Source organism: Macaca thibetana, chromosome 17, assembly GCF_024542745.1.
Source record: "Macaca thibetana thibetana isolate TM-01 chromosome 17, ASM2454274v1, whole genome shotgun sequence".
Classification (NCBI taxonomy): domain Eukaryota; kingdom Metazoa; phylum Chordata; class Mammalia; order Primates; family Cercopithecidae; genus Macaca; species Macaca thibetana.
The window spans coordinates 75,315,848-75,338,634 of NC_065594.1; the positions used below are offsets into that span (position 1 = coordinate 75,315,848).

The 22,787-nt window shown below is 41.8% G+C and overlaps 2 protein-coding genes across 4 annotated transcripts in view; one reads left to right on the forward strand and one right to left on the reverse strand.

The window, feature by feature from the left end:
* CLDN10 (claudin 10) overlaps positions 1–22,787 on the forward strand; it is a 1,179,064-nt gene that overhangs the window by 1,029,453 nt on the left and 126,824 nt on the right. The window contains exon 1 of one of the 3 annotated variants that reach the window (XM_050766567.1): positions 7,742–8,218. The exons of 1 other annotated variant lie outside the window; for it this stretch is intronic. In XM_050766567.1, coding sequence (XP_050622524.1) covers positions 8,005–8,218 — 214 coding nt within the window. In that variant the 5' untranslated portion in view covers positions 7,742–8,004. Of the gene's footprint in view, positions 1–7,741; positions 8,219–22,787 lie in introns of those variants that run through there. One more of the 3 variants, XM_050766568.1, reaches the window with a different exon arrangement.
* Positions 8,855–9,534, reverse strand: LOC126940582 (fatty acid-binding protein 5). The gene has a single exon (XM_050766570.1). It carries the CDS (start codon positions 9,467–9,469, stop codon positions 9,062–9,064), a length of 408 nt encoding a protein of 135 aa, XP_050622527.1. The 5' UTR covers positions 9,470–9,534; the 3' UTR covers positions 8,855–9,061.

The window sequence follows — 22,787 nt, forward strand, 5'->3', positions numbered from 1 at the left end:
ATTGCCATTCTAACTGGTGTGAGATGGTATCTCATTGTGGTTTTGATTTGCATTTCTCTGATGGCGAGTGATGATGAGCATTTTTTCATGTGTCTGTTGGCTGTATGAATGCTTCTTTTGAGAAGTGTCTGTTCACATCCTTTGCCCACTTTTTGATGGGGTTGTTTGTTTTTTTCTTGTAAATTTGTTTGAGTGCTTTGTAGGTTCTGAATATTAGCCCTTTGTCAGATGAGTAGATTGCAAAAATTTTCTCCCATTCTGTAGGTTGCCTGTTCACTCTGATGGTAGTTTCTTCTGCTGTGCAGAAGCTCTTTAGTTTAATTAGATCCCATTTGTCAATTTTGGCTTTTGTTGCCGTTGCTTTTGGTGTTTTAGACATGAAGTCCTTACCCATGCCTAGAAACCACTGCTCAGTGAAATAAAAGTGGACACAAACAAATGGAAGAACATACCATGCTCATGGATAGGAAGAATCAATATTGTGAAAATGGCCATACTGCCCAAGGTAATTTATAGATTCAATGCCATCCCCATTAAGCTACCAATGACTTTTTTCACAGAATTGGAAAAAACTGCTTTAAAGTTCATATGGAACCAAAAAAGACCCCGCATTGCCAAGACAATCCTAAGCCAAAAGAACAAAGCTGGAGGCATCATGCTACCTGACTTCAAACCATACTACAAGGCTACGGTAACCAAAACAGCATGGTACTGGTACCAAAACAGAGATCTAGACGAATGGAACAGAACAGAGCCCTCGGAAATAATACCACACATCCACAGCCATCTGATCTTTGACAAACCTGGCAAAAACAAGAAATGGGGAAAGGATTCCCTATTTAATAAATGGTGCTGGGAAAATTGGCTAGCCATAAGTAAAAAGCTGAAACTGGATCCTTTCCTTACTCCTTATACGAAAATTAATTCAAGATGGATTAGAGACTTAAATTTTAGACCTAAAACCATGAAAACCCTAGAAGAAAACCTAGGTAATACCATTCAGGACATAATTGTCTACTTTTGACTTTATACTGTTAAAGGGAAAAAATTATTCAATGACACTTGTTAAATATGGTAAGGCAGACTTTATTCAAGGAAAAGGGGGACTATTGCAATAGGTATAGACACCACTGCAATGGGATTTTGCAGTAGGGGAGAGAGAGATTGGACCCAACTCTGAATACAGCATGGGCAAGTGAGAATTTATAGTCAAGGAGAGGGTAGGAGCTAGTAGATAGGAAATGACTAAGAGGAAACATCAGGGGAAGTGGGGATGCTGGCTAAGCCATTGTGACAAGATTCTTACTGAAGGCAGGCTGGGGTGATGAGAGACCGCCTGTGGGATGGTGGAGCATGAGGAACCCAATCTGATACAGAGGGTGATCAAAGATGAGAGATTCTAGCTAAACTGACTTAGCAGAATTCTTGCCAAAATTAGACAATCCAGAGACAAACAAGTCTAAAAGTCAAGGCCTACTTGAAAAAGACCTCAGGGCACCCTGAATAAAGTTTTGTTAAAAAGAATCTTTGTTAATACCTAGCAAAATTACCTAACAAAAGTAAGCCCTGAATAAAGATTTATATCTATAGGTATAGATATATATCTATACATACACACATACATACATATAGATATCTAATAGATATCTATCTATATATACATATATTTATTGCTATATATGTATATATAGATATTTGAGATAGGGTCTCACTGTCACACAGGCTGGAGTACAGTGGTGTGATGTCGGCTCACTGCAACGTCTGCCTCCAGGGCTCAAGTGATCTTCCTGCCTCAGCCTCCTGAGTAGCTGATACTACAGACATGCATCACTACACTTGGCTAATTTTTATATTTTTTGTAGTGATGAGGTCTCACTATGTTGCCCAGGCTGGTCTCAATCTCCTGAGCTTAAGAGATCTGCCTACCTTGGCCTCCCAAAATGTTGGGATTAGAGGCAGAAGTCACAGTGCCTGGCCTCAGTAAAGATATTATCTGACAAACGAGTTGCTCACTAAAGAAACTTCTCAAGAATGGCCTTTAGGAAGAAGAAAAATAAACTGACAGGGAAGGTTTAAGATACAAAATAGAATCGCAAGCAAAAAAAAAAAAAAAGAAGATAAACAATGACAGTATATAATTGTAATAATGTTTGTGGGGCTAACATTTGTGTGACTAAAAATCCAGTTTCTGGGTCTAAACATCAAACAAGATAGAAGTAAAGTAATAACAGAAATCAGAAGAGGAGTAGTTCATGCTGAAACATCTTAAGGTTCTTAAGACCATTCAGGAGGAGAATAAAGACACTGATTACTTTTTTTTTTTTTTTTAATTATACTTCAAGTTCTGGAACACCTGTGCAGAACATGCAGGTTTGTTACATAGGTATACATGTGCCATAGGTGTACACGTGCTGCACCCATCAACCCATCATCTACATTAGGCATTTCTCCTAACGCTCTCCCTCCCCTAGCTCCCCACCCTCTGACAGGCCCTGGTGTGTGATGTTCCCCTCCCTGTGTCCATGTATTCTCACTGTTCAGCTCCCACTTACGAGTGAGAACATGTGGTGTTTGGTTTTCTGTTCCTGTGTTAATTTGCTGAGAGTGATGGTTTCCAGCTTCATCCATGTCCCTGCAAATGACATGAACTCATCCTTTTTTATGACTGCATAGTATTCCATGGTGTATATGTGTCACATTTTCTTTAACCAGTTTATCATTGATGGGCATTTGGGTTGGTTCCAAGCCTTTGCAATTGTGATTTTCTGAATAGTGCTGTAATAAACATACGTATGCATGTGTCTTTATAGTAGAATGATTTATAATCCTTTGGGTATATACCCAGTAATGGGATTGCTGGGTGAAATGGTATTTCTGGTTGTAGATCCTTGAGGAATTGCCACACTGTCTTCCACAATTGTTGAACTAATTTACACTCCCATCAACAGTGTATAAGCGTTCCTATTTCTCCACATCTTCTCCTGCATTTGTTGTTTCCTAACTTTTTAATGATCACCATTCTAACTGGCATAAGATGGTATCTCATTGTGGTTTTGATTTGCATTTCTCTAATGATCAGTGGTGATGTCCATTTTTTCATGTCTTTTGGCCACATAAGTGTCTTCTTTTGAGAAGTATCTGTTCATATCCTTCACCCACTTTTTGATGGTTTTTTTTTTCTTGTAAATTTGTTTAAGTTCCTTGTAGATTCTGGATATTAGCCCTTTGTCCGATGGATAGATTGCAAAAGTTTTCTCCCATTCTGTAGGTTGCCTGTTCACTCTGATGATAATTTCTTTTGCTGTAGAGAAGCTCTTTAGTTTAATTAGATCCCATTTGTCAATTCTGGTTTTTGTTGCCATTGCTTTTGGTGTTTTAGTCATGAAGTCTTTGTCCATGCCTGTGTCCTGAATGGTATTCCCTAGGTTTTCTTCTAGGGTGTTTATGGTTTTAGGTCTTACGTTTAAGTCTTTAATCCATCTTTAGTTAATTTTTGTATAAGGTATAAGGAAGGGGGTCCAGTTTCAGTTTTCTGCATATGGCTAGCCAGTTTTCCCAACACCATTTATTAAATAGGGAATCCTTTCCCCATTGCTTGTTTTTGTCAGGTTTGTCAAAGATCAGATGGTTGTAGATGTGTGGCATTACTTCTGAGGCCTCTGTTCTGTTGCACTGGTCTATATATCTGTTTTGGTACCAGTGTCAAGCTGTTTTGATTACTGTAGCCTTGTAGTATAGTTTGAAGTCAGGTAGTGTGATGCCTCCAGCTTTGTTCTTTTGTCTTGGCACTACAGGCTCTTTTTGGTTCCATATAAAATTTAAAGTAGCTTTTTCTAATTCTGTGAAGAAAGTCAATGGTAGCTTGATGGAGATAGCATTGAATCTATAAATTACTTTAGGGAGTATGGCCATTTTCACGATACTGATTCTTCCTATCCATGAACATGGAATGTTTTTCCATTTGTTTGTGTCCTCTCTTATTTCCTTGAGCAGTGGTTTGTAGTTCTGGAAGAGGTTCTTCACATCCCTTGTAAGTTGTATTCCTAGGTATTTTATTCCCTTTGTAGCAATTGTGAATGGGAGTTCACTCATGATTTGGCTCTCTGTCTGTTATTGGTGTATAGGAATGCTTGTGATTTTTGCACATTGATTTTGTATCCTGAGACTTTGCTGAAGTTGCTTATCAGCTTAAGGAGATTTTGGGCTGAGATGATGGGGTTTTCTAAATATAAAATCATGTCATGTCATCCGCAAACAGAGACAATTTGACTTCCTCTCTTCCTATTTGAGTACCCTTTATTTCTTTCTCTTGCCTGATTGCCCTGGCCAGAACTTCCTATACTACGTTGAGTAGGAGTGGTGAGAGAGGGCATCCTTGTTGTGTGCTGGTTTTCAAAGGGAATGCTTCCAGCTTTTGGCCATTCAGTATGATATTGGCTGTGGGTTTGTCATAAATAGGTCTCATTATTTTGAGATACGTTTCATCAGTACCTAGTTTATTGAGAGTTTTTAGCATGAAGGGGTATTGAATTTTATCAAAGTTCTTTTCTGCATCTATCGAGATGATGATTTTTTTTTTCTTTTTGAGATAGAGTCTCGCTCTCTCGCCCAGGCTGGAGTGCAATGGCATGATCTCAGCTCACTGCAAACTCTGCCTCCCAGGTTCAAGTGATTTTTCCACCTCAGCCTCCTGAGCAGCTGGGATTACAGGCACCTGCTATCATGCCCAGCTAATTTTTGTACTTTTTTTTTTTTTTTTTTTTTTGAGACGGAGTCTCGCTCTGTCGCCCAGGCTGGAGTGCAGTGGCGCGATCTCGGCTCACTGCAAGCTCCGCCTCCCGGGTTCACGCCATTCTCCTGCCTCAGCCTCCCGAGTAGCTGGGACTACAGGCGCCCACAACCGCGCCCGGCTAATTTTTTGTATTTTTAGTAGAGACGGGGTTTCACCGTGGTCTCGATCTCCTGACCTTGTGATCCGCCCGCCTCGGCCTCCCAAAGTGCTGGGATTACAGGCGTGAGCCACCGCGCCCGGCCTTAATTTTTGTACTTTTGTAGAGAGGGGGTTTCGCCATGTTAGCCAGGCTGGTCTCGAACTCCTGACCTCAGCTGATCTACCTGCCTTGGCCTCCCAAAGTGCTGGGATTACAGGCGTAAGCCACCGTACCCGGCCAATTACTTTTATATATTAAGCTAAATATACATTAAAGCTTCTATTAGTAATCATTAAACAATGCAAATAAAGTGAATTTCCGATTTAATGGAGAGAAAAATTGAAATGTGAAAAAAGGGCCCAATTTCAAAACACCTCAAGAAAGGAGAAAAACTATATGTGTACTCAAGAAAAAAACTGAACAAACTGTTAGTACAAAATAGATGTTAGAATGAGTCTTAACTTTAAGAATAAATATAACAAAAAAGTAACTATTTTTAGAGATTAAAGTATATAACTTCACTAAAAGCATTAAAGATGGGTTAAATAAATGAAAAGATATATGATGTTCATGAACAGGAAGACTTGATTTTATAAAGCTATCCATTTTCCTCTAACTGAATAATAGGTGCAAAACAATTCCAACAAACCTCCCAATCTATATGTATGTGTATGTGTCTAATTTGATAAACTGATTCTAAAATATATAAGAGCCAGGCACAGTGGCTCATGCCTGTAATCCTAGCACTTTGGGAGGCTCAGGCAGGTGGATCACCTAAGGTCAGGAGTTTGAGACCAGTCTGGCCAACATGGTGAAACCCCGTCTCTACTAAAATACAAAAATTAGCCGGGTGTGGTGATGGGCACCTGTAGTCCTAGCTACTCGGGAAGCTGAGGCACGAGAATCACTTGAACCCGGGAGGCAGAGGTTGCAGTCAGCCAAGATTGCGCCTTTGCACTCCAGCCTGGGCAACAGAGTGAGACTTTGTCTCTAAATAAATAAATAAATAAATAAAAATATATAAGAAATAGCAAAGAGCTAAAAAAAAAATCCGAACATGCTTGAAAAAGATGAGCAAGGTAAGCAAGGTAAAACACTCACCAACAAGATTTTGAGATATATTTATAAAATTAGAGTAGTTAAGAAAGTATTGTACTGGCCTAGGAACAGTCAAGCAGATAAATGGAACAGAGTAAAGAATCCAAAACCAGATCATGTGAATATTGATGCCCAGTATGTATGACAGAGGTAACATTGCAGATCAATAGAGAAACAAGGGACTACACAAGAAAATTGGAAAAGTGGGTTTCCACATTGCAAAATACAATAGGTCCCAAATCACATGACACAGAAAAATCAATCTGGATTATTTAAACACTTAAATATGTAAGTTAAAAGTCTGACATTTTGAAGTGAAGAGGAAAAAAGTTATTTTCTTTTAAATAGAGATTTCTTTTTCTTTTTTCCCCTTTTTCCTTTTCTTCTCTTTTTTCATTTTTTTTTCATTTCATTTCTTTTCTTTTCTGAGACGAGGTCTCAGCTCTGTCACCCAGGCTGGAGTGTGTGGTGCAATCATGGCTCACTGAAGCCTTGACCTCACAGGTTCAAGCCATCCTCCTCCCACCTCAGCCTCCCAAGTAGCTGGGACCACAGGCCTGCACCACAACACCCAGCTAATTTTTGTATTTTCTATAGAGCCAGTGTCTCAATATGTTGCCCAGTCTAGTCTCAAACCCCTGGCCTCAAGTGATCCTCCCACCTCGGCCTCCTAAAGTGCCGGGATTACAGGTGGGAGCCACCATGCCAGGCCCAAGATAGGGATTTCTTAATCAAGATCTCAAACCACAAATCACTTGGTGAAACTTGATAAATTTAGCTATATTAAAACCAAGACTGTTTCTCAAATGGCCACATAAAGAGAAACCACAAACTGGGGGAAGATACCCGCAACATAAATAATCCACAAAAGATTACTATCTTGAGTATATAGATAACTAAAAATAAGTTATAAAAAGTCAAACAACTCAATAGATAGGTGAGCAAAAGTTGCATATTTCATTGTAGACAAAAACATAACCAATAAACACACAAAAAGATGCTCAACCTCCTTAGTAATCAGAAAATATAAATTAGTAATCATAATGTGACACCTTTATACCCATCAGACTGGCCAAAAGAAAAAATAACAGTCTCAACAACCCCACAGGTACTGTGTTATGAAGCGGAACACGGAGGACTTACCCACTGCTAGTGGGACTCTAAATTGCTGTAACTACTTAGTCAAACAATTTAGCATTGTCTATAAAGTTAAAGATGAGTGTTTCCTACATCCTAGCAAAATTCTGATTCTAGGATATGCCCTAGAGAAACTCTCGCTCACATGCACAAGAAGAAATGCCCAAGAATGTTTATAGCTGCGCCAATGGTTATTAGGGAGAAAAGGGAACAGCACGAATGTTCAGCTCCAGGAACATGAATAAATCGTGTTCCTTAAATTGCATTTAATGAAATACTATATTCAGCTGTAATAGTTAATGAATGACAACTACATTCCTGAGCATGGATAAATTCCTCAAATTCAGTGTTATGTGAAAAAAAAATAGGTTATAGGAGAATTTCTACAATATGATTCAATTATGTAAAGATTCAAAAGCAGGTAAGACTAAAGCAATTGATCAAATAAGCCTTAACTGCTACTGTATAATTTGTACTTTGTAATATCTGGTAGTTGCACGGTTCGTTAAGCTTCAGGCTAACAGAAAATTAAGCATTAACTATGGTGGCAAGTTAAAAAAGATCTGCGAAATCAAAACCCTTAAAATTCATCTACGAAATTTTAATAAATATCCGTGTAGAAAATCAGAACGACTCTTTCAGGCCATCTTTAAAATGTCTTTGGTAAACCATACTTGATCCTAAATTCCTGTACTTCCTCAGGCCATCCGAGCATGAAACGCTGTCACCTACCCACATCCGCTGGCTGTGACGCTTGTCAAAGTGTTCTCTATCAGCTGCATGCCTAGACCACCAAAGCGTTCTGTCCGGACAGTGTCACTGGCGAAGGCGGCGCGACATGTCCAGGGCGCAGATCTGGGCTCTGGTGTCTGGTGTCGGAGGGTTTGGAGCTCTCGTTGCTGCTACCACGTCCAATGAGTGGAAAGTGACCACGCGAGCCTCCTCGGTGATAACAGCCACTTGGGTTTACCAGGGTCTATGGATGAACTGCGCAGGTAACGCGTTGGGTTCTTTCCATTGCCGACCGCATTTTACTATCTTCAAAGTAGCAGGTAAATATAATGGCTTTGTTTGGGGTGGAGGTAAAATGTACTTTCCCCCTCCAACTGTGCTGAAGTAGCTGTCTATGGCTGGTTGTTAACTCTCTGAAGACTGAGTGCTTAATCACAGTGCCACGATTTGCCTAGGAAGGATGGGGTGTATGAGTATTGGCTGAAAGAATGACATTATTTATTTTATTTGACAAAGGAGATGTAAGAATAACCTTACGGGGCTTTTGGAATACTCAGTGTGACTCCAGAGGGAAGAGTGGAAGTGATTAGATTGTTTTAAAAGTCAGTTTCAATTTGCCTTGAGTCATGGAGGAATCTTGAGGGGTCATCACCTCTATATAGGAAACGTTCTCATTGATTTAAACTTGTCTCTCTTCCTCTCTCTCTCTCTCTCTATACATATACACACACACACACACAGAGGTATCTATATGTGTATATATATGCACACATGTGTATCTATACATACACATATATAACACACAGGTATCTATATGAATGTATATACACATATACATGCACACACATATATAACACACATATATATGGAATATGCCATTGATAGATTGGAACTGGCAAATGATGGCAAATTGAAACTGGCTTTTTTTTTTTTTTTTTTTTTTTTTTTTTTTTTTTTTAGCACAAACACATTTCTTTATTAACCAAGGGATGATCCTAATTAATCCAACACACTTTGAAACAGCTACACGTAAAATGTTTGTGATAAAGATAATTGAACACAGTAATGAAAAAAAAAAAAAAAAAACAGTATGGAGATTTGCTCATTGAACTGAGCTTGGTCATTCTCTTAGTTAATTCCTGTCCAAAGTGATGATGGAATTTTTATTCTACTTTTTCATAGATCCGAGTACAGGTGACATTGTTCATGACACAGTCCACCACTAATTTCCCATCTTTCAATTTTCTTGTTATTGTGCTTTCCTTCCCATCCCACTCCTGATGCTGAACCAATGCACCATCTGTAAAGCTGCAGACAGTCTGAGTTTTTCTGCCATCAGCTGTGGTTTCTTCAAATTTCTCTCCCAGGGTACAAGAAAACTGTGTTGTTTTCAAAGTGCTCTCAGTTTTTATGGTGAGGTTTTTGCCATCACAAGTGATGATACAGTCTGGCTTGGCCATTGCGCCCATTTTTCGCAAAGCTATTCCCACTCCTAGCTCCTTCATGTATTCATCAAAGCCTTTGCTATCCACCAGGCGCCATCTTCCTTCCAGCTGCTGAACTGTGGCCATGGTGGGCGCGGGCGGGCTGACGTGCAGAATGGGGTCGGCGTCGGCGTGGCAGCTTGCTGTCTGAAACTGGCTTTTAAAACAATGCAGCCACTTCCACTCTTTCCTTTGGAGTCACACTGGGTATTCCAAAAGGCCTGTAAGGTAATCCGTATGTCTCCTTACATCTACTTTATCCTAGATTCCTGATAACAAAGGAAGGAATTCTATTTTCAGAGGGGTTTCCATGTTTTTTTTTAATGTTTGTCACAGCCTAGATATAAAACAAAACAAAACAAAAAAACCATATTGAATGATAAAATAACAGCAAGAAAAGTTTGAAAGCAGTTAAGTGAAAGAAAATGCTGTTTACTTTCCCCTTTGGTTACCTGGTTTTATTTATTTGTTTTAAAAATACATGGGGCAAGTTTTCATCGTTGTGCATATTAGAAATTCTATCACAAGTATACATATCTCAAAGAGGGAACACATATTTTTTAAGGACATTTTCATACTCCAGGATGCCTTCAGGGAAACAATTGTCATTTGCTTTCATGTCATTATGAGAATTACTATCTGCCTCTGCTTTCTGCACATTTGATACATTTACAAATCTGCCACAAGTTGTGGGTTTATTATCTTAAAAATTGCTCCTTGTTTTTTGGTAAAACACAGACTTTTCACAGTCAAATAGTAAAACTGTACCTTGGCCCCAGTAAAGAAAATGAAATAAAATTTTAACTAGGAAGTTACTGAAGCAAAATATGTTAGGAGATTTTGTGTCAAGTATGCACATCATTAGTCTACAGCGAGTGCCAGGGGATAAAGAGAGAATACTTAACTAAATCCAGGAGATTTCTAATGACAATCAAAAGAAATATTCAAGCATGGATGCCTCAGTTAGGCCCTGAAATAACATGGACTTTCCAAGGTACCCATTTGAGGAATCCATGCTGTGTCTCTCTTCAGACTCAACTTCTAAACTTATTTTGGGGTATTTCAACACTGTTCCTTCTGCTATAGAACACTGCCTAGAAACAGGGGAATTTTTAAAGGGAAAGAAGAGTGTGTGTGGAGACCCTGTTGTCATTCTGCATGTCTTATAGTCGTTCTTTATCCAGAGGCCCCTCTTGGCCCTTTTTCACCTTAGGAATCAGGTAGAAGAGATGGCATGTGGTAAGTCTGTTTGTTTTTAATTGGGTTCATCTTTTATATGTTCAATTATTATATATATATATATTTTGAGATGGGGTCTCCCTGTGTTGCCAAGGGCGGTCTCGAACTCCTGAGCTCAAGAGATTCACCTGTCTCTGACTCCCAAAATGCCGAGATGATAGGCCTGAGCCACCGTGCCCGGCCTCATCTTAAAATGTCATTGGTAAACCATACTTGATCCTAAATTCCTGTACTTCCTCAGGCCAAAAAGAAACAGAAAGAAAGAAAGAAAATTGCCTTAACATGTTTCATTCTGTATTTCTTAATGAAACCCAGTTATTGGAAATATGTGTTCAACTTTAGTTTCAAAGTGGGTTAAAGAACCATGGTACACTTTACATGACTTCAACTTGCTACTTCCCCAAACACATCATCACAGAGTTAGGAATTTTATTACTAGCATTTATGATGGTCCAGATATCTCTCACCCTTAAAACCTTCTTAGTTTGTATTTATTGTTTTTGAGACAGAACCTTGCTTTGTTGCCCTGGTTGGAGCGCAGTGGTGCAATCTCAGCTCACTACCACCTCCACCTCCCAGGTTCAAGTGATCCTCCCACCTCAGCCTCCCAAGTAGCTGGGAGTATAGGCACATGCCGCCACACTTGGCTAATTTTTAAAGGTTTTTGTAGAGATGAAGTCTCACTATGTTACCTAGGCTGGTCTTGAACTCCTGGGTTCAAGCAATCTTACTGCCTTGTCCGCCTAACGTGCTGGGATTATAAGCATGAGCCACCACCCTGGCCAAAACTTTATTTTTAAAGTTAACTTTGCTTATTGATTGTAAAAATAATTTATTCTGTATCTCCTGTATCCCCTGCAGGTAGGTAGTTTGAAAATCTTACCCACTGACAATGCTTCCCCAAGAACAAGTACAATTAAATTAATATAATCTCTCTACCTTCTTCATCCTGAGTCACAATCTTTGTAAATGATACACTTTGCTGCAGAAATCTATTTTCAATGTCAGAAACACTGATTCTTATTTCCAAAGGAAACAGGGATTCACACATTTGGATTTCCTTTCCCATGGAGTCATTGCTGGTTGCTTTTCTTTTATTCCTATTTGAAAACATAACAATGAGGGAATTGGAAAAGCTATCTATGCCAATAATCTCTCCAACGTCGCAATAATTACAAATTGAGAAAAGAACTCAGAAGTCAATGAAGAATGAAAATGGCTATGTCACCTTTTAAAATAATAAACTATTTAAGCCTGCATTGTCAATTTGAGACAAATCTTCTTAGACTTAGGCCAGATTAAACCTCCTCTAAGAAAGAACAGCAGAAAATCTTTCTAAGCTGTCGGGGTTGTATTTTTTTTTTCTTGCTGATTATATAACTTCATTGCTGGAGTCATACCTTCTCATAGCTAACCCTCTTGAATGCTCCAGTGTAGCCACAGCTTTTTAGGGCTTCATTTGGATTAATAGTGACTACATCCCTTAAAAAGTTGATGTTAGCAAACAGCTTTTTGGGTGAGCAGCATTTATAGCTATTGTAAAAAAATACGGAGGCCACCTTCAGCTGTCATTCTGTGAAATAAACCATAGGGACACCTGCAATTCAATTCTTATTACAGCCTGAAAGCTTGATTAAAATCCAAAGCCAATTCACTATCTTTAGACACTAAGTCTACCATAAACTAGGTCTCCTGTTTTGTTGTGTTTTGTTTTTCTCTCATAGCAACATTAATAGGAATGCTTTCACTGTGAAAGTAAAGCATCTCTCATAGTAGGGAGAGAAGCAGTTCTTTCTGAGGGGGAAGACTGAATCCTGGAAGCGTGGCTGCAGTGAGAAATTGAAGCAAATCATGATCACCTTGGGACAGGGGCTGGATCTGTCATGTTCCTGTCGTGCCCCTGGCACATGCTGGTTTCCAGATATAGAGCTGCAAAATGACTGAATAAGCCAAGTAATGAGTGAGACTACAGATGGTTCACGATGAGGGCAAAATTGTATTCCTGGAGGAAGGCTGGACTGTGCTGAATTGAGGAGCGAGTGAAGAAATGCGTACAGGCAACCCGAAGGAAGGTCACTGGATTATGATTCAGCAGACTGAGCCTCGCATTCTGCCTCCTTTATGACTTGCTATGAGACTTTGACTTCAGCAATGACACCTTCTGTGCCTCATCCTTAAATTAAGAGAACGGGTCTCCAAGAGTTCCTTCAGATATCTTTCAACCTGAAGTTCAATTCGAGAACTTCACAGTGCTTGGCCACCTGGCAGTAGAAGTTTCCCAAAGAATTATAGCGATAAAACTATCCTCTATTATAATGGTTATAGTTGCTCATGGGATTAAGGTCTTTCCTTCTGTTTTTAATTTTTGTTTTTTAAGACAGTGTCTCACTCTATCACCCAGGCTGGAGTGCAGTGGCATGATCATAGCTCACTTCAGCCTTGACTTCCTGAGCCCAAGTGATCCTCCCATCGCAGCCTCCTGAGGAGCTGGTACTACAGGCACGTGCCACCATGCCCGGCTAATTTTACTTATAAGTAATTATAATTTTGTTTATAATTGTATTTATAAACAAAATTTGCTGGACATGGTAAAGACAGGGTCTTGTGATATTGCCTGGGGTGGTCTCAAACTCCTGGGTTCCAGTGATCCTCCAGCCTAGGCCTCCCAGAGTGCTGGGATTATAGGCATGAGCCACCGTGCCCTGCCAAGGCCTTCCCTGCCACCTGCCTTATCTATTATCTTGACCAGCTTCCTGTGTTCCTGACTGTTTACAGTCTTCTCTGCATCTGGGTTGAGATAGGTTTAAATGACCTTAAGTGACCACAAGACCCAAGTAAAAGTGCCAGGATTTCAGTGGAATGAAACCAAACAGTCATCTGGAAGCTGCAGTCAAATGATGCTGGCTGTCTACAGGAGTGTGAGCCTTCTCTCCTCACTTTCCAGTTGCTTCACCTCTCTCCCCACTCCCTTATTCGGCCATGCCATAAAAATGGGGGTAAAGAGGCCAGGCATGGTGGCTCATGCCTGTAATCCCAGCACTTTGGGAGGCCGAGGCAGGTGGATCACCTGAGGTCAGGAGTTCAAGACCAGCCTGACCAACTTGGTGAAACCCTGTCTCTACTAAAAATACAAACATTAGCCAGGCGTGGTGGCGGGTACCTGTAGTCCCCGCTATTTGGGAGGCTGAGGCAGGAGAATCACTTGAACCCAGGAGGCAGAGGTTGCAGTGAGCCAAGATCGAGCTGCACTCCAGCCTGGGTGACAGAGCAAGACTCCATCGCAAGGAATGCTACTTGCTAGAGAAAGAGGGTTTTCTGGGGGTTTAGTCACATCTAGGGAACAGCTGGGAGCCATCTGATGTCATCACTTTAGACTTCTTGCTAGTTAGAATGTATGCCTGTGTTAGTCCACTCAGGCTGCAATAACAAAACACTGTAAACTGGGTAATTCATTAACACCAGAAACTTATTTCTCATAGTTCTGGAGGCTGTGAAGTCCTAAATCGAGACACTGGCAGATTCAGTGCATGGCGAGGGCCCATAGATGGCACCTTCTCACTGCATCCTCACGTGGTGGAAGGGGCAAGGCAGCTCTCTGAGACCTCTTTTTTATTTTATTTTATTATTATTTTTATTACTATTTTGAGACTGAGTCTTGCTGTATTGCCCAGGTTGGAGTACAGTAGTGCAATCTCAACCTCTGCCTCCCAGCTTAAGCGATTCTCCTGCTTCCGCCTCCCAAGTAGCGGGGACTACAGGCGTCCACCACCACACCCAGCTAATTTTTTGTATTTTTAATAGAGACGGAGTTTTGCCTGGTTGTCCAGGTTGGTCTCAAAATCCTGTCCTCAAGAGATCTGTCTGCCTCAGCCTCCCAAAATGCTGGGATTACAGGCATGAGCCACCGTGCCCGGCCTCTGGGGCCTCTTTTATAACAGCACTAATCCTATTCATGAGGGCTGTGTCTTCCTGACCTAATCACCTCCCAAAGGGCTCCACCTATGAATACCATCATTTTGGGGGTTAGGATTTCCACATATAAATTTGGGGGTACACAAAGAGTCACAACATAGCAGTGCCTTAGTCCATGATTAAATAATAATAGTAAATATCAAACAATAATAATTAATAAATGAAAATGAATTACTATGTCAGTGAGGGAAAATAAATAAGTTAGATGCCTCCAAAATATTAACACTTTTCTTTTTTTTTTGAGAGAGAGTCTCGCTCTGTTACTCAGGCTGGAGTGCAGTGGCGTGATCTCAACTCACCACAACCTCTGCCTCCCGGGTTCAAGTGATTCTCCTGCCTCAGCCTCCCAAGGAGCTGGGACTACAGGCTCGTGCCACCATGCCCGGCTAATTTTTGTATTTTTAGTAGAGATGGGATTTCACTATCTTGGCCAGGCTGGTCTCAAACTCCTGACCTTGTGATCCACCCACTTCGGCCTCCCAAAGTGCTGGGATTACAGGCATGAGCCACTGAGCCTGGCCAATATTAATACTTTTAATAGATAACTGCACCCTTGGATAACACTTACCTTTCCATTCGCTAAGATCCTCATGCTGCTTTCTGAAACTAAGTTTCATTAAATAAACTTAAATTTAATTTCAGATTAGTTTTTATGCTATGTCCCAAATGCATATAAAATTATTTAAAAGTATAAAGAAGCTGGGTGTGGTGGCTCATGCTTATAATCCCAGTACTTCGGGAGACTGAGGCAGGAGGGTCACTTGAGCCAAGGTGTTCAAGACCAGCCTGGGCAACAGAGGGAGACCCTGTCCCTACAAAAAAAAAAACATTTAAACATAGCCAAGCATGGCAGCACACATCTGTAGTTCCAACTACTTGGGAGGCTGAGGTGAGAGGATTGCTTGAACTGGGGAGGTTGGGACTGCAGTGAGCTGATACTGCACTGCTGCATTCCAGCCTGGGTGAAGTCCAAGAAACATTCAACATGTTTCTGTTCCAACAAACGGGGGCATAATATTATATGTGTACTGACACAGTCATAACCCAAGGTAGGTGAATTGGACTTTTGCAGTAGAATCTGGACAGGTTGAGCCACTGTAAAATTGTCTCTGTATCAATATGGTTAGAAGGCACAATGCTGAAAAGTGCCCTAGCCTTACAGTGGTGAAGATGGCGCTGGAGTGGTCAGACTGACCTCAGTTGCCATAGCAGTGGACGATTGGACTGGGGATCCTAAGGCAGTGTGCTGCAGGCTGTTCTTTCATGGAAGCATCAGACACTTTTTAAGATATCTTGTCTCCACCCATAGCTCCTGTCCTAGAGGCCAGGACCTTATCTCATTTATCCTGGTCTCCCCCATACCTACGCTATGTCTGGCTTAGAAGGCACTCAGCGAAGGTGTGTGGATTGAATAAATGGAAGGAGAAATTGTTCATTGAGTTAAATTCTGACATTTATATTGCAGAGGGAATCTCTTCTCATGTCACCAAGCTCTAGAAAAGGGAGAGCGTCCTAGGGAAGTGCTTAGAACAAGTAAAAGAGCCATGGATTTGTTTTTGTGGTCTTTTCTTTCCTTTTTGAGACAGGGTCTTGCTGTGTCTCCCAGGCTGGGGTGCAGTGGCGTGATCACAGCTCAACTTCCTGGGTTTAAGCAATCCTCCCATCTCATCCTCCTGAGTAGCTGGGACTACAGGTACATGCCAACCGTCCAGCTAATTTTCACATTAGCTGGACACAGTGAGATGGGAATCTCACTGTGTTGCCCAAGTTTATCTCAAACTCCTGGCTTCAAGCAATCCTCCTGTCTCAGCCTCCCAAAGTGCTGGGATTACAAGCTTGAGCCACCACACCTGGCCTGCCATGAATATTTTTTATGATGGTATCTAAGAAGCACAAACATTTAGAGTATTGCTTCTTGAAATGTGGTCCACCAGCCAGCAGCATCTATATCTCCTGGGAGCTTGTTTGAAATGCAGAATCTCAGGCCCCACTACAGACCTATTGAATCAGAATCTGCAATTTTATAAGATCTCCAGGTGTCTTCTATGCACATTAAATGTTTGAGAAATCTTTGCTTGGAGTTTGGTCTTAGGAATCTGATGGACGTAACATTTACTAACGGGTCTTAATCCCTCTGAGCTTCAGTGTGCTTTCCTGTTAAATGGTGATTAAATAAGACACATATGGCCAGGCATGGTGGCTCATGCCTGTAATCCTAGCACTTTGGGAGACGAAGCCAGGTGGATCGCTTGAGTGCAGAAGTTTGAGACCAGCCTGGGCAACATGGTGAAACCCTGTCTCTACAAAAAAATACAAAAATTAGGCGGCCGTGATGGTGGGCACCTATGGTCCCAGCTACTCAGGAGGCTGAGGTGGGAGGATCACCTGAGCCAGGGAGGACAAGGCTGCAGTGAGCTGTGATTGAGCCTCTTCACTCTAGCTTGGGTGACAGAGTGAGACCCTGTCTCAAAAAAGCAAAAAACAACCAACAAATAACACAGGTAAAGTGTCGTATGTAGTACCAGACACAAATAAGGCTCTCCATAAACAGTGGCAATTATGTCCATGAATATCTCTTTCAATGCCTTGAAAGGTCACATCTTAGCTGTAGGAAGGTGGCTATTACTCTGCTGTATCCATTTGTTTCCAACCAGGACTGCAGTAGCTGCCTCTTGGAACGCAAACCCTGATAGAAGCATGCCTTTGCTCCTTTGCCGCGTGTCCTATGTCATATTTTTCATGATGTGAAGGATATTGTGCTCATGATGTGAAGGATACTGGACTATAGTTTGCCCTTAAGATTTGCTATTTTGTATGAGGCAAGACCACCTTGCATTTCGATGTCAACTTCTCACTAAAGACATGGATCTATTCCTTGTGTCAATCACACATTGTAATAGCTCAGAATGGGGAGAAAAGGCTCCCTTTGGGCTCCACAGGGGAAGGCAGGGCTCCTCCAGGCTTAGGGTGTGTTTGGTATGCCGGGCAGCCAAAAAGAGCAAATGTTTACTTGAGTATTCTTAGTTCTGAGGGCAGGGAAAAACTTTGGGACAGACAGTTTAATATATGGGTTTGAATCATAGCTCCACACAGAGCTAACAGTGCAAACTCGAGCACATTCCTTAACTTCTCATAGACTCAATCTTCTCATTTGCAAATGGAGGTAATAATACTAATTATGAATTAATGATTATTAAATCAACTCATAGGGTTGTTGTCAGGGTTAAATGAAATGATAATGTAAAATACTTTACATCATGAGCAGCTGTCACGATCATAAGTTAGCCGTCATGTTATTCATTGATGACTTTAATCATGTAACATGAAGTCACTGGTTTTTAAATGCATGTATACAGTGTGTTTTACAAAGTGCTTTCACATACATTGTCATAGTTCTCCAGAAGAAAGATACTCTGTAGTCTCCATTTTATATACGAAGCAACTGAGGTTCACTGGGGACCATATTTCTAACTTCCTATGGGCTTCTTCAAATCTTTTTGGGGAAACGGCCAGCATCTGGTACTAGCCCCCAAATTTGTGTTTAAGTCCCAGCTTGGCCATGTTTTGTGGACCTTCGGTGAATCCCTGGCATTTGCCCTTGTTTCCCTCTCTTAGCTGTAGTATAACGATGATGATGATGTTGTTGACAATAATGATGTCTAGTTACACGCTTCAAAAGCTTGTGGGGAAGGTTAAGGAAAAGAATCTTATTCTATGATGTAGACTAACCTGTGTTTAAAATGAACTGGGGATTTGTTTTAATCGGGTATAGTAAGATGCACAGACATGGAAATGACTGTCAGGAAAGAAGTTTTATACTCGTCGATCCCGAGAAGTGGGAGACACGGCATGGCATGCGGGGCCACGCAGGGAAGAACCAGGGTCATTCAGGAGCTGGGTGGGAAACTCATGTTCGTGAGTCCTTGTTGTGATTTTTGTGGGAAGGAATAAGCCAGGCTGGGAAAACTAAGCAGGTTTAGGATTGGCTCGTTTTAATACTTTCAGCAGGCTCTGGAGTGTAGGCGTCCCAAGTTGTAGGAGTCCCAAGTTGTCTGGTTGCCACCCTGGGGTGATTAGGGCAAGGAAATACCTGCTTAATGGGTAAACACTTGGGAAAGGAGGTAGTTGGGGGTGTGGTCTTTGGGATGGTTGGTTTGCTTATGAAAGATGTGCTTGTAGGGAGTCATTTACTATCTGTAATAACTGGCTAGCCCTTGGGTTGGAGGAGCAGTTTCCCCCAAGTCAGCGAGGCCCCAGATGCCAGAGCATGGAGAATACAGAAAACAAGAAAACAGAGTTAATACAGCATAGATACCAGAGCCCTTGGTGGTGTTTGGACTGTAGGACAGCAAGGCATGGATTTTGCTGTCCCCCACTCCTTTAAGACTTCATACGTCTCTGATTTTCTCCTGGTGAACATGTAGCATAGAAAAGGTTCAGGTTTATCTTTCACAAGGTTCATAACTCCTCTCCCTGCTCATTGCCCATCTGGTTGTCTCCACTGCACAACTTTCCTCACACCTCATAGACTAAATGGTATCCTAAAAGAGATGTACTTGAGGAACATTTTCTGAGCAAATGGTGTGCTGGGCTTAGTCATTTAAAACCTTCCTGCCCCTGTGCATATGTAGGTAATGTACATTATACGAAGCGCCACTGCTCCTAAATGAACTTGGGATAATTGACTTGATTTTCAGAAGCCAGCAGGTCTACAATTAAACTTTTGACAGATTTTTATGTGCATTGCAGGAAAAGTTGATTACCGAAGGATGATAATTTGGCAAATCATTCAGTGGATTCCTAGTGCAGAATATAGGCTCTGAGGACTCAGGGAGGAACAGGACAGGGGCAGGTCTTCAGATATATGCTGTTGGGAGTAAGGCAACCATTTAGCAATTAGCCCCGAATGCTAAACGTTATTGGACGGTTACGTTCAGAGGGAGGCAGTCTTCCCAAAGAGCTGAGGCTTGTACTGTCTTGAAAGATGGGCAGAAGTTTGACAAGAAGTTTGCTGAGGAAAGGAGGGCATTTTAGGCTGAGGGACTCATTCAGCTGCAAAAATCATTAACTGCATGTTTCTGGGAAGAATGCTTAACATTTGAGCTCCCTCATCTATTTTTTGTTTTAGTTTAGTTTTCTTTTTTCTTTCTTCTTTCTTTTTTTTTTTTTTTTTTTTTTAACAGAGTCTCTGTCACACAGACAGGAGTGCAGTGGTGCTATCTCAGCTCACTGCCACCTGCTCCTCCCGGATTCAAGCGATTCTCGTGCCTCAGCACAGATGTGCACCACCATTCCTGGCTAATTTTTCTGTTTTTAGTAGAGACAGTGTTTCATCTTGTTGATCAGGCTGGTCTCGAACTCCTGACCTCAGGTGATCTGCCTGCCTCGGCCTCCCAAAGTGCTGGGATTACAGACAGGAGCCACCATGCCTGGCCTGAGCACTCCTGTCTGTTAAATGGGAATATTATCTACTTCAGAGGATGATGGTGAGGACTGAATGCGTGAATTTGCATACAGCGTCTAGAACAATGCCTGGGACATACAAGCAAAGACCTAAAAGCGGGAGGAAGGCAAGTGCGTGCAGGAACAGGAAGCACATAACTGGAATGGCTGATACCTAAGATGTGCACAGAGGGAGGGAGAGCATCTGGCTGCAGATGTCGATAACAAAAGTGCCCAAAGAGACCTTTAAGCCCTCCAAAGGGATCCAGACTTTGTCTGGAAGAAGCTGAAAGCTACTGAAACATTGAAACCCTTGGGATTTGCACTTAACGTGTTAGAATCTGAGCAAAGGGCATAGCAGTGGGAATACAAGAAGATATTTGGAGGCAGAATTGTTGAGTCTTGGTGACTTGTAAGGAATGAGAGGGGTCAAGGATATCTCCAAGGATTCCTGCCAGGAAACTTGATGGGCAGTGGGATAGAGAAAGCTGGTCCCAACGTAACCTCTAGTTCCTTCTCCTGCGGTGTTTTCCAATACGTACCAAGATCTCAATCAGTCAGTTTCTTAACTTAATGGGGTTTGGCCTTGAAAAACCAATTGTAGACAGTGAGACAGATTAGCTTGACTGAGTTTTTTTTTTAAACTGTGCTTTTTAGATGTCTAATACAAATCAAGAGGAAAATGTGATAGCTACAAAGATTAATGCAATTGTAGGTGACATTAATAGCACAGGAATAACAAAGTGAGACGGGTAATAGTCCCCAACTACTCTGTAGTCAAATTGCATAGTTCTAGTCTTACACACCATATATTTTAAGGGACATGAACATAAACCAATTAATTGATTCTAGAGGAGGGTGACTAGGAGGATGAGAGGTTTTGAAATCACTTCTCATGGCCATTTGTTTAACCTGGAAGAAACGGAAACAAATATATAGGGCACAGAGTGGGAGAAGATATTGAGTAGATGTTTCTAGAGAGTCTGGTTTAGGATCACTTTGAAGAAGTCATTTCTATCAGAGTTGCCCTGCAATGGGACAGGCTGTCTCACAGAGACCTGGCTAGAAGTTTCCAGAGGAGGTTGATGGTAGTCTGCTAAGAGGCTGTAGAACCCCTTCCTGCACTGGCTGGGAAGGTAGACGAGGTAATCTCCCAAGCAATTTCCAGTGTGAGAGGTCTGAGATTCTGTGCACATGTACAAATAAACACAAATATTTAAAAATCTATGTCTCTGATTTGTGTATTGACTTCAGTAGTTTTGAACAGCTGCCAAGCTCTGTGCTAGATAACTTGGAATACAGCAATAAAAATACCTCGTCTCTGCCCTTAGATGTTCACAGCCTAGAAGGGACCAGGAATTGAAGCAGTAAACGTTATATATGTTATGTTAATACCATTCTATTTAAACCTATATGTTAATCAATGTTAGAATTAATATAAGAATTCTGGACACAGTGGCTCATGCCTGTAATCCCAGCACTTTGGGAGGCCAAGGCGGGAGGATCACCTGAGGTCAGGAGTCTGAGACCAGCCTGGCCAACATGGTGAAACTCCGCCTCTTCTAAAAATACAAAAATTAGCCTGGCATGGTGGCAGGCACCTGTAATCCCAGGTATTCAGGAGGCTGAGGCAGGAGAATTGCTTGAACCCAGGAGGCAGAGGTTGCAGTGAACCGAGATCGTGCCACTGCACTCCAGCCTGGGCAACAGAGCGAGACTCTGTCTCAAAAAAAAAAAAAGAGTTAATATAATTAATATAAGAAATACGTAGCTCTCCATCTCTAGCTGATATCTGGAAGGGTGCTAAGAAGCCCATAGTGTGTGCCATCTAACCTTTTCTGGGAGAAGGGATGACTACTTCTAAATCCAGGCACAGAGTGATGGTGGGGGCGGGGGGATACAAGAGAACAAGTCCTGCCTTTAACTAAATTTCCTTGGGTTGATATTTTTAGTTTATACTCACCAAATATAGTCCATGCATAAAAACGGACCCGCCATCCTACTGGGAGGCTGATTTTCTCCAGAACACAGAATGTGGACATTTGTGAGGTGGGCAGGGGGAAATGGAAGACAATTTTCTTCTTATCTTACTACCGCCAGATGTTCTCCTTCATTTCCACCAGCAAGCCTTGAGCCAGTCGTATCAGGGGATTTCAGCCTGCACTGGAGGACTCCTACAAACGTCCCCACTAAACTGACGCTGCTGCAGTGGCCGAGGTCCTTCCTTGACGCTGCGCCTTGGCTCTGTTTGTGCCACTTTGCTCAGCCTTCCAGCTCCTGGAGGTCAGCTGCTGCCCACTCTCCTGTTTAAACCTGGACCGCAGACCTGTCACTTTTTTCCTGGCGACTGATGTCTGGTTCCAGGTGGTAGATCTGCCTTATGACGGGTCCCATCCCCCAACTCCAGCATGCCTGGTGGCTCAGTTCTGCCCCAGTGCCTGTCCTGAACATTATGCTCTGGACATCATTGATCTGCCTGATCCCCAGTGCCTCTCCTTTGCCTCCCTGCTTCAGCTCCTTCACCAGGACTTGCTTTCTCTTACCCCACACCTCGGGAAGAACTGTCAAAGCATGGCTCCTAGCTGTGAGAATTTGGGAGAAAATGAGAAGGGGGAGGGCACGTGTGTGCGTGTGTGTGTGTGTGTATGTGTGTGTATCCATTTTTTCACCTGGAAAAATACGCATGTTATCCTAGTGGCTCCCTCTATTCCAGCTTCAAGTCAGGAGTGTCCGGGACAGCAGGTGTGGAGCC

What these genes read in the sequence shown, in the direction of transcription:
- LOC126940582 (XM_050766570.1), bottom strand. Translation starts at nt 9,469, where the DNA reads ATGGCCACAGTTCAGCAGCTGGAAGGAAGATGGCGCCTGGTGGATAGC.